Source organism: Silurus aristotelis, assembly GCF_946808225.1.
Source record: "Silurus aristotelis genome assembly, chromosome: 5".
Lineage (NCBI taxonomy): Eukaryota > Metazoa > Chordata > Actinopteri > Siluriformes > Siluridae > Silurus > Silurus aristotelis.
This window is the reverse complement of record NC_139578.1, coordinates 8245170-8256966: the sequence shown is the minus strand read 5'-3', so window position 1 is coordinate 8256966 and position 11797 is coordinate 8245170. Positions and strand designations below refer to the sequence as shown.

The 11797-nt window shown below is 38.4% G+C and overlaps 1 protein-coding gene across 1 annotated transcript in view; it reads left to right on the top strand.

The window, feature by feature from the left end:
• The window catches only part of ankhb (ANKH inorganic pyrophosphate transport regulator b), a 32590-nt gene extending 24170 nt beyond the window's left edge, over positions 1 to 8420 (top strand). Inside the window, exons 11-12 of the mRNA XM_083541786.1 lie at positions 2302 to 2401; positions 6079 to 8420. Coding sequence (XP_083397912.1) covers positions 2302 to 2401; positions 6079 to 6210 — 232 coding nt within the window. The 3' untranslated portion in view covers positions 6211 to 8420. The remainder of the gene's footprint in view (positions 1 to 2301; positions 2402 to 6078) is intronic.
• The last annotated feature ends 3377 nt before the right edge of the window (positions 8421 to 11797 follow it).

Here is an 11797-nt window from a genome sequence, read left to right as displayed (position 1 = left end):
ATTGGCATGCTGACTGCACCCCATTTGTTCAAAATCTTTACAAGCACATTTTATTTTTAGTGGAACATTTTCCCAGAAGAGTGGAAGTTATTTAAAGTAAACGGGGACTTCTGAATTTTCATGCTGAGTCACTGACAAAAAAGCTTTAGCTGTAATTTGAACAGTAGGTTTATATTAGCATCATTTCTCGAATCATACGCAAACAAGTAATTTCATTTCTCAAAATGATTTGTACAAACAGCACAATACATTGCAAAAGCCTGTACTTTTCTTTCAATCCATATTCCATCTCTCAAAAGTAAATATTTGTGTCAGACAGCTCATAGCATCAGAATTAAACATCCTGTTGTCATTGTTCACAAACAAAAGATCGTTAAAATGTTTAGTGATGTTGTCAGTATGACGCTGCACAGTTTCAGGATTTCTTGATATAAACTATGGTTTGGATTACAGCGATTGAAAATGCTTTTATTATTTATTAGTACAAAATGTATTCATTTGCATTTTTGATTTATATTAATTGCAAGAGACCAGACATGAGTCACACTTTTACTGTACTGTAAAAGCGTCCGTTAGTTTCTTAGTTGTTCATCTATTTTCCGAATTTGTAATTCTGTGTTTTGCTGTCCCCTGGTGGTCTAGTGGTTAGGATGCGGCGCTCTCAACGCTGCGGCTCGGGTTCGATCCCCGGTTAGGGAACCAACCCCAGCCATTAGGGTTGCACAAGCCTTAGTGCCGGTCCCAAGCCTGGATAAATGGGGAGGGTTGCGTTAGGAAGGGCATCCAGCGTAGAAACATGTGCCAAATCAAACATGCGGCTGATCCGCTGTGGCGACTCCTAATGGGAGAAGCCGAAAGAAAGTTTAGTAATTCTGTGTTTTGCTCTGTTTATTCACCTTTGGTCTGTTTTAGAGAACCGACTGATCATTGGTTGATCTGATGTCGTTCACTCGCCTTCATTAGTAACATTCAAGATTCATCTGCACAATTCATCAGTTCGTGTGAACTTTTCCAAAAAAAAAAAAAAAAAAAATATATATATATATATATATATATATATATATATATATATATATATATATATATATATATATATATATATATATATAAAAGCTGCTACTTTTATCCCACGCTTTGAACCCCATGGCTTAAACAATGCAGCGGCAAATTTATGGATTTTTTCTGGGTTTTCCCGGTTTTACAAACTTCAAGTAAACAATGTGAACAGTGAACTATGACTTTCTTGGTAGGCTACTGTTTAGATACAAGCCGTGTAACAGACACTGTCTTTCGTTAAAGCCTGTGTAAAGTTCATTAGTTTTAGTGCGGCTTATACACAGGTGCGGCTTCTTTATGTTCAAAATAAAAATCTTTGTCAAATTCAGTGGGTGCGGCTTATATTTGGGTGCGCTTAATAGTTTATAGGAATAGGAAATTACGGTGTGAGAGAGAGAGAGAGAGAGAGAGAGAGAGAGAGAGAGAGAGAGAGAGATGTATAACTCAAAACTTCTTCTACTTCTAATGGTTGATATTGTGATAGGTTAGTAGGGATTTGTTTACTTAACACTTATCTTTGGTGTCAGTGGTTTGTAAAAATAAGTAAGTTTTCCACCATGGGAAAGTCATCAGGACAGAGGACACTGCGCTTGCAGGTTTACATTAAAGGTAACAGTAAATGATTAAAAAACATTATTTGTCGCGTACAAACACATTCAATTGTATTTGTTGCCAGATGAATAAAAAAAACCTGTGTTTGCCGCAGTGCTAATAGACCTTTAAACCACCCAATGGTTGATATTATACCTACATCAGCAGGCCTCTTTGTGTTTGTTGCCTACTTAAACATTGTTTACTTAAACTTAAACTATTCCAGACACAACTGTTTGTGTGTGTGTTCATGGTGGGTGTTTACGAACAAGTTTCAGGATCCACCTCAACTGACCACTTTTTCACAACATATTAGCAGAAGCAGTTTGCTGTGCCTCGTTGATCAATTTCTCCTACAGATTCGTTCAGTTCAGGGATACAATTCTGCCGTTCATACAAAGCATTAACTTTGTCTTACGTTCGTTCTATTGAACTGTAAATCATTCACTGTCACTGTGGCTTATTTTCGCCACGGATCGCCATACTGAGGTATAAGTGGTATACAAAAAATAACATATGACATCAATATGAAATTTGTCTTTTCGTATCCTTGCAAATATACACCTAATCGATTTGATTTTGACATGTGAAACCTTTGACATTTGTTCACCAGTCCCATGATTTTTGATTAACTCCGAGTTTTGTACACTGTAGGGTGCATGGAGCTACTTTAGGGGTTGGTTCTCTCTTAGCTGGATTCCTCGGAGAGTCTACGATGGTAGCGATCGCCGCATGCTATGTCTATCGGAAACAGGTAAAGTATTACTCTTGATATTTCGCCAGCTTTTTTTTTTTGGTCATTTGTACTCCTTGGTCTGCGTTTTGCCACATATCCAAACAGAATCCTGCAATTGTAGGAAAGTAAATCGAATGGACGAGGTCAATTCTCAGTACATGCTTGATATAGAATGTTCAGATAAACTCCCAGAGCACTTTATTGGAAACATGTGAACATGTGAATTACCTTATCAGCCAATCGTGTGGCAGCGTTTAAATGCATAAAATCTTGCAGACATGAGGCAGAAGATTCTCTTTTAGACTCAAGGAAAGAAAATGTGATCTCAAAGTCATGATTTTATAGATACTAGATGGAATAGTATGGCTACTACTGATCCAGTGTGATTCTCACTCACAATTGAGTTTACTCAGAATAGAGCAATAAAGAAAAACATCGAGTGTGTGGCAGTTTTGCAGATAGAAAATGTTTTGTCGATGAGAGAGGACCATCGAAAATTGCCGGAAAGGTTGAAATTTACAAAGAGACTACAACTCGGATTGTAGTTCTGCTGTTGTAGCTGATGAGCTACAACAGCAAAAAACCACGTCAAGAACTGAATGCTGAGGTTGTACTCACCGAAACTGGATATCTGTGCTGAAGAACATAGCTGGGAGAGTAAGAATTTGGCACCAACACCATGAATCCATGGACCCAAACAGCTATGTGTCAGCAGTCCAGGCTGGTGGAGGTGGTGTAATGGTGTGGGGAATATTTTCTTCAAACATTAGGCTTATTAATCGCATACAATCATTACTTTGATTGCCACTCTGTATACACTTCAGTACTTTTTTCTGACCATTTGCATTCCTTCATGATTTTCATTTACTTATCTTCTAACGGTTACTTTCTGGTTTCTCGATACACGCTGCAGATTACTGCGAGGAAAAAAAATAAAACTAAGAGTTTTTTTTTTTATAAACTTTTACAACCCATTTTTATGTTGTAGAATAAAATGTTTTATTGGATTATCAGGTAAAATGTAAGAAAAAGTAAGACTAGGTTTAATATACTGAGGTATAACATTATGACCACCTGTTCCACATTTTGTTGGTCCCCCTTTTTCATGCCAGAACAGTTCTGACCCATCGAGCATTAACAGAATTAACTTCTTCAGCAATTTGAGCTACAGGAGCTCGTCTGTTCGAACCACGCGGTCCAGCCATCGCTCCCCACGTGCATCAATGAGCCTCGGCCGCCCATGACCCTGTCGCCGGTTCACCACTGTTCCTCCTATAGAGCACTTTTGATAGATACTGACCACTGCAGACCAGGAACATCCGACAGGAGCTGCAGTTTTAGAGATGCTCTGACCCAGTCGCCTAGCCATCACAATTTTGCCCTTGTCAAAATCGCTCAAATCCTTACGCTCGCCCACTTTTCCTGCTTCTAATCCGTAGACTTTGAGGACAAAATGTTCACTTTGCTGCCTAATATATACCACCCACTAACAGGTGCCATGATAAAGAGATAATCAGTGTTCTTCTCTTCACCGCTCATAATGTTATGGCTGATTGGTGTATTTTTACATTTCAGAAACCCTTTGGCAGTCCATACATTTCACACCTAGGTCTTTAGTGGTGTCCTATCTGAGTCAATCCACCTGTTAACACCATCATTATGATGCTACGGCTAAAGAAACCATTAGTATTATACAGTATAATGGAGCACTGCATCACAGACAGGTCTCTCATGCAGCAAAAATGAATGTCATTACTAAAGCAGTAGTGCCCAGATACATCATCGCTAGCAGAAGCATCGATTTTAACTTCATAAAATGACCACGGGTTTTCTTGCATTTTTTTTTGCATTACGATTTTCCTGGGGATTTGAAATGAAGTTGTTTTATTGCTTATTTTCATCAAGGATGCCAGAAGGGCACAGATTATTACTATATATATATATATATATATATATATATATATATATATATATATATATATATATATATATATATATATATATACAGTGAGGAAAATAAGTATTTGAACACCCTGCTATTTTGCAAGTTCTCCCACTTAGAAATCATGGAGGGGTCTGAAATTGTCATCGTAGGTGCATGTCCACTGTGAGAGACATAATCTAAAAAAAAAAAATCCAGAAATCACAATATATGATTTTTATACTTTTTATTTGTATGATACAGCTGCAAATAAGTATTTGAACACCTGTCTATCAGCTAGAATTCTGACCCTCAAAGGCCTGTTAGTCTGCATTTAAAATATCCACCTCCACTACATTTATTATCCTAAATTAAATGCACCTGTTTGAGGTCGTTAGCTGCATAAAGACACCTGTCCACCCCATACAATCAGTAAGAATCCAACTACTAACATGACACTAGAGACAAAATTGTACACCTCCACAAGGCTGGAAAGGGCTACGGGGAAATTGCCAAGCAGCTTGGTGAAAAAAGGTCCACTGTTGGAGCAATTATTAGAAAATGTAAGAAGCTAAACATGACTGTCAATCTCCCTCAGACTGGGGCTCCATGCAAGATCTCACCTCGTGGGGTCTCAATGATCCTAAGGAAGGTGAGAAATCAGCCCAGAACTACATGGGAGGAGCTGGTCAATGACCTGAAAAGAGCTGGGACCACCGTTTCCAAGGTTACTGTTGGTAATACACTAAGACGTCATGGTTTGAAATCATGCATGGCACGGAAGGTTCCCCTGCTTAAACCAGCATATGTCCAGGCACGTCTTAAGTTTGCCAATGACCATTTGGATGATCCAGAGGAGTCATGTGAGAAAGTCATGTGGTCAGATGCGACCAAAATAGAACTTTTGGGTCATAATTTCACTAAACGTGTTTGGAGGAAGAAGAATGATTAGTACCATCCCAAGAACACCATCGCTACTGTGAAGCATGGGGGTGGTAGCATCATGCTTTGGGGGTGTTTTTCTGCACATGGGACAGGCCGACTGCACTGTATTAAGGAGAGGATGACCGGGGCCATGTATTGCGAGATTTTGGGGAACAACCTCCTTCCCTCAGTTAGAGCATTGAAGATGGGTCGAGGCTGGGTCTTCCAACATGACAATGACCTGAAGCACACAGCCAGGATAACCAAGGAGTGGCTCTGTGGGAAACATATCAAGGTTCTGGTGTGGCCTAGCCAGTCTCCAGACCTAAACCCAATAGAGAATCTTTGGAGGGAGCTCAAACTCTGTGTTTCTCAGCGACAGGCCAGAAACCTGACTGATCTAGAGAAGATCTGTGTGGAGGAGTGGGCCAAAATCCCTCCTGCAGTGTGTGCAAACCTGGTGAAAACCTACAGGAAACGTTTGACGTCAAACAAATGCTACTGTACCAAATATTAACATTGACTTTCTCAGGTGTTCAAATACTTATTTGCAGCTGTATCATACAAATAAATAGTTTAAAAATCATACATTGTGATTTCTGGATTTTTTTTTTTAGATTATGTCTCTCACAGTGGACATGCACCTACGATGACCATTTCAGACCCCTCCATGATTTCTAATTGGGAGAACTTGCAAAATAGCAGGGTGTTCAAATACTTATTTTCCTCACTGTATATATATATATATATGATGAATGCTCACCTAGCATTCGTTCGTCTTTTATTTCTACACGTTTCAGGTCGATTCATGTTTTTTAAGCAAAGCTGTACTTTATTTTCCTCTTTCCAGAAAAAGAAGAAAGAATCCGATGGGGAGTTGACCATCGATGGCGAAGACTCGGCTCCGATGAACGAGGTGCGCTCTGGCCACCGGAGAGACGACGTTGTCGAACTGAGAGAGGAGGACGAGGAAGAAGAGTGACCTCGCCATTCGATGAGACGTCAGCTTCACGTGCATTCTTCCTGGTTATGTGGGAGGACGTGTTGAAGGGGTGGGGGAACCAGGGATCTTTTGCTTTTTGCAGGGCAGTGCTTTAATTGCTTACTGTCCCCTGTTTGCTGCTCTTTCCCCCCTCTTTTGCCACGTGCACGTGGAGAATGCACAAAGAGGAAGTTGTAGTTAGAGGCAAATGAAAGACAAAAAAAAAAAAAAAAAAAGGACACATTTCTCAAGTATTAAATATCCTTCGAAATCTAAATAGATGTTTTTGCAGCTGTCGTCGGGAGTCTCCGCATGGAGGACAGCGAAGATATCGAATTTGTACCAAAGCGTCGTCACGTGCTAACCGCTTTTCCTTCTACGCTCTGAGCTCTACTGTGCCGTCGTCCTAACGTTAATGAATCCTGACATGGAACCAAAATACAAAACTACACAGACACTGTCTTCTTGGAATGTGAATACCTTTGGCTGTTATTTTTTATCCTGCATACACTGCAGATCGCGAAGAGAAGATTCTATTTTCCAGGACCTCCGAAATCCCCGAACGTTGCTGCACAGCTGAGACCTTTTATCTTAGAAATATTTAAAATAGAGTTAATATACAGACCCACACACACACACACACACACACATATATATATATATATATATATATATATATATATATACAGCTCTATATAGACAGATTTTTTTTTTTTATCAGATTTCCGTGTGTATTAGATTAATAACGTGACTAGACAAAGAACAAATGGCTTCTGCGTGACAAGTGGTTGAAGATTGCGGGGGTCCATTTAAGAGGCAATATTTTTTCATATGTCATAGCTGTATAAACTCCGGTTCCTTTTTTTTGTGTATGAGTGACGTGAAAGTCTGTGGTGGGAAGGAGGATATTGCTCTGGGTTTTGTCTGTTGCAGTATTTAAAAATGTTTTATTCGGCCATTTGTTTTCTATTTCAGGACGTACCTTATTGAGATCAGTATATAAAGCAGTCTGATTGATTGTCCTTCTCCTATACTATTGTAACTCTAAGTTTCTACACTAAGTATTTATGATGTCTACATGGCATTCGTTTGTTCGATTTTGTCCGTGATGGCGAGCATATGTCCGGTCACGCTCCTTTTAGAATTAATTGTTACTGCTTGATTCGAAGTCATCAAATTGAATGCACAGTGGACGTTCAGATTATTTCACAGACGTCCAGTTCAGAGAATGACAGCTTTCTATCTGCACAGTGATTAAAGGGTGATTTTTCTTCTGTAATTTTAACTTTCATCTAAAGCAAACGTAGGTCTTTAATAAGAGTGTAACGACAGCAACTGGCCCATGCATCTATACAAGCACATCACTTTTTAATGAAGTGAAACAGCGCCCTCTGGCGACTGCCAGAAGTTTTGCAGTGACCCATGTTCTGTAGATCAGATCAACACAAAATGTCCTAGGCGTGAATCTTCACCCACTTACACAGACCCTTTTACACTGGGCATCTTCCCAGGATTTTTATATTAACCTAGATTTACTCTTGGACCTCCATATTATCACACTCCATTTCGAACCCCAAAAGTGAAAGATTTTTGATTTTCAGATACTATTCAAGTTGAAAGTAGACATAATAAAAAAACAGCATAACCGACATTCAGAGGGTATGAGGTAATACGTGTCATAATTCTCTTTATCATCATCATCATCATCAACATCATCGCTTGGTTTCTTTGACACTGATGGGAATATAAATGTGATTATTTTCTGTGATTTATTTGGCGATTTGATTAATAACGGTGATAAATTTGATGAATTTATTTATTTAATTATTTATTTTTGGGACATGTATTAGCATCTTAAACATTTGGGAACCGTCTGCTGTTGTCTGTTCGAGCACGGTTGCCTGTTTTGATGATTCAATTATATATATGATTACATTCCTTAATTTATTCTTATAAATTGATTATTTCACAGCCATTATCTGATTACAAACTGATTAATATGATGTCCAGCAACACGATCAGTGAGATATTCGGATTCGATGTATTGAAGTAGAAAAAAAAAACACACCTTGCTACAAGCTTTTTTTGACACGATCGGACTGTGTTTTCATCACTGTGTTTGTAAAACCAGGTCTTAAAACCCTGTGTGGTATTGTGGAATGGTCTATTAAACTAACCTGCCAAGCTTCCTTTAATTCATCCACTGCAAATGTCTGCGAAAGAACCATTTCTTTGTATTATTTGCATTTGATTGTTTTCTTTATATTATATTAAGGTCATTAATGGAAGCTGCTCAATCAAGATTTAATCAGTTCTATAAAAGGTGGTAAAGAAATGGTGGGAACGTAAAGAGTCTAGTTGCTGATATTAGACAGATACTAGTAAAAAAAAAACACACACATCTGACATTTTTCACATCTTGCGATTGGAACTGGAAAGTTGGCCTTTGGTAGAACACAGTAACAGTGAGGGTCAAGGATTTTCCCCTTCTGCCCATTTGGCCCTGAGACAGAACCCTTTAATAGATCCCTCATAGTAAAACTCACTCCTAACTCCCTCGGGCTCTCCCTCACCCAGCTGGCTCTTCACATGCCTAAACATGGCTCTGTGTCAAGACACGCTTCGGGGAACCCTAAACACTTGGTAGCACAGCCAGGGGATACTTCTACTTCTTAGAAGAATGCTCAGGGAGGATGTCCAGTCGCTTATTTGCAAGTATAAATCAGGTTAGTTCATGCCATTTGGACATGTTGAGCAATACCTGAGCTGTGGTTAAAAGAAGCTTCACCTGAAACAGGAATGCTCCTCCTATAACCCTTGACTTGTTTATGACACGTGCATTGAAAGTATTATATCTCCTTTAAATTCTTTTAGGTTTATGTAACGTTTCAAGTCAATAAATGCGTTCAGTATGCCTGCCGTGTGCATTGCAGTTAAATGCCTTTGTAATTACAGTGCTTAAGGGACTTGCTATTGTGACAATTGTGGTTTCGGTGGTTTTAGACACTGTGACTCTACAAGATGATTTTTCACTGTTACAACACCTGATCTGTGTACTTAAAAAGCACAGGCCATTTGTAATGGTATCGAACGGCAGCACCAGGAAATCAAATAGATTTTAAATATGGACAGGTATCAGGTATGTTAAATGTATTTTTTTTTTTACTCTTAAGAAATAAACGGATGTCAGAAGATAAATGTACAAGGAGTTTAGCTACGGTCTCAGTTTAATCACATTTGCCCAAGAGGAAATTTTTCTTGTTTCCAGAATAATATAAACTTCAATAAACAAAGGTGGCTAATGGTCTTTTGATTTAATGACATTTTTTTTTTTTGCTATTCTCAGTTAAACGTTTAGTGAATAATTTAGTAGCTGTTCAGTCAAAGCGAGTAAAATTTTTACACAAAAAAAAAAAAGGGGGAATAAAGCAGAGTCTGGCCTGCTGTTAGGATTTTGCCCTTTAAGGCAATGCCACAAAATGTATACAAACTCAGTGTATAAAATATTGTATCTCTTAGCATCTACCTGTTTGGTTCTGCAAATAGAAAACGAGAAAGGTTTTATTTATGCTTGTACAAGCCTGTGATATATTCAAAACAATTTAATTAATACTATTTACCAAATTTCTATCAAACCTATAGGCTGTTGTAAGCCATTGCAAAATTGACCGGTCAGTTACTAAGGATGATTAGTGCAGAATCCTGATGCACTCCTTCAATCTGAACCAAAAGCCTTAAAAAAAAAATAATAACAATGCATTACCTAATAGTATTTGTTTTCATTTTAAGCACATTATCTGTGCGTTCCAAATAATTTCTTGATATTCAGTTACATATAGTTAAACACATGGGACGCTTTTGAAAATTGGCAGGCAATATGAAAAGTAGAAACTCCTACTTTCTTAGTAGCATTCATTGAGAAGTCAGATGAAGCCATCAGTGTTGATTTATGGGGTTTCATTTAGGACAGTGGGGAAATTAGGCAGCAGTGCAAGAGATAAAAGCTTAGGATATAAACACCAAGTAAAGCTGAGATCCAATATAATAACTGGCTATGCAAATCAATAAATCGCATGACAGTGGTAATAAGAATTAAATATATATGTTTGGAAATTGAATTCATTTTATCGACTTGTGTTCATTTTCAAAATAGCAGTCACTGCATGAATTTTCCTAAGTGCTGTGCAAAAGGTACAGTATTTTCTATATCAACAATAACAAATATTTTGGAAAATATCTAAAAACCTGACTAGACAGATTTTTCATTAACTGCTTGTTCCAATCACAGTTCTTCAATTTCAGTACTGAAAAAGAAACAAATTATTTCCTTTCACACTGAGGCCATTTGGCATCCTGTACAGACTGTATTCATGCCTTGCATGCATCCTTGAGCAGGGTTTGGATCAACCTTGACACCCACTTTTGGGGCAAAAAGCAGTTAATGATAATGACCAGAGAAGAGAAGCTCCTGCAGCTCCTAAAACACTAATGATCCCCTGCTTTACCGTGAAGGTTGGATTTCGGTTTTGCCATTTATACACTGCACAATCGGGAGTATCGGCATTGTTTCGGATACGATTTGGTAACACGAAGTGGAAGGTCAATAATTATTATTATTATTGATAATAATGAGAATGGCATATGGGTCCTCTGTTTGACTCTGAAATTATGTTACTGTCAGAACATAATGAATAAATGTTGTTAATAGATCTATAATACTGGATCACATGTGTCACAAGCAGAAATGACACCTGTAAAAATATTTATAATCACTTACATTTCTGTTGACTTACCACAAATATCTGATCTTATCAAACTCCTGCACTATTTTGTTGCATTTTCGAGTGTATTTGAGTTGCATTTGACTTTAATAATGTGCACATGCTTGTCCACTAGATGGCGATCACACCCACTGTTTACACAGGACAGCTCTTATCACCTGCAATTTAAATTAATTGGGATGGTGAGGGAAAATGGAAGTAATGCTATCAGCCTTTCACTTCAGACTATTTTGTAAAGCTGCGGGTCATGATTATGATTAAAATAAAAGGCAGTGTAATAGCTGGATTACTTTATTATATGTTGTATTAATATTATAAATAGCCGTATTTTTTTTTTATCTATTCTTATCGTAAATCACGGTGTGTATTGGTGTAGAAACGTCCATTTTATTTAATTTTATGTTTAATGTCATAAAACAGGATGAGAGCACGTTACATGAGCTCTGCTGTAATAGTGTTGTTGGCTCCCAGCCCGTTTACAACCCCTCGGCTTCCTGTGTAGCTCCACCCCATCCAGGCGCATCACGCACCCAAACCGTGCGCGGAGCAAAGTAGTTTCCGCAATAAAACGTTTTATCCTGATATGAACGGTAATCCGAATCATAAAGGGGTTGTCTTAAATCGTGTCGCGGCCTATTTCGCGCAATACGGAGGACAGAAAGCACGATTTAATACGTATATTGCTTTACTACGCCATTGTGATTTGGCGGGAAAACGGGGTGTGTGTATGTATGTGTGTGTGTGTGTGTGTGGCGCATTGATACGCGAAGGGGGGGGGGGGGTGAAAAGAGGGCTGAGTCGGATTA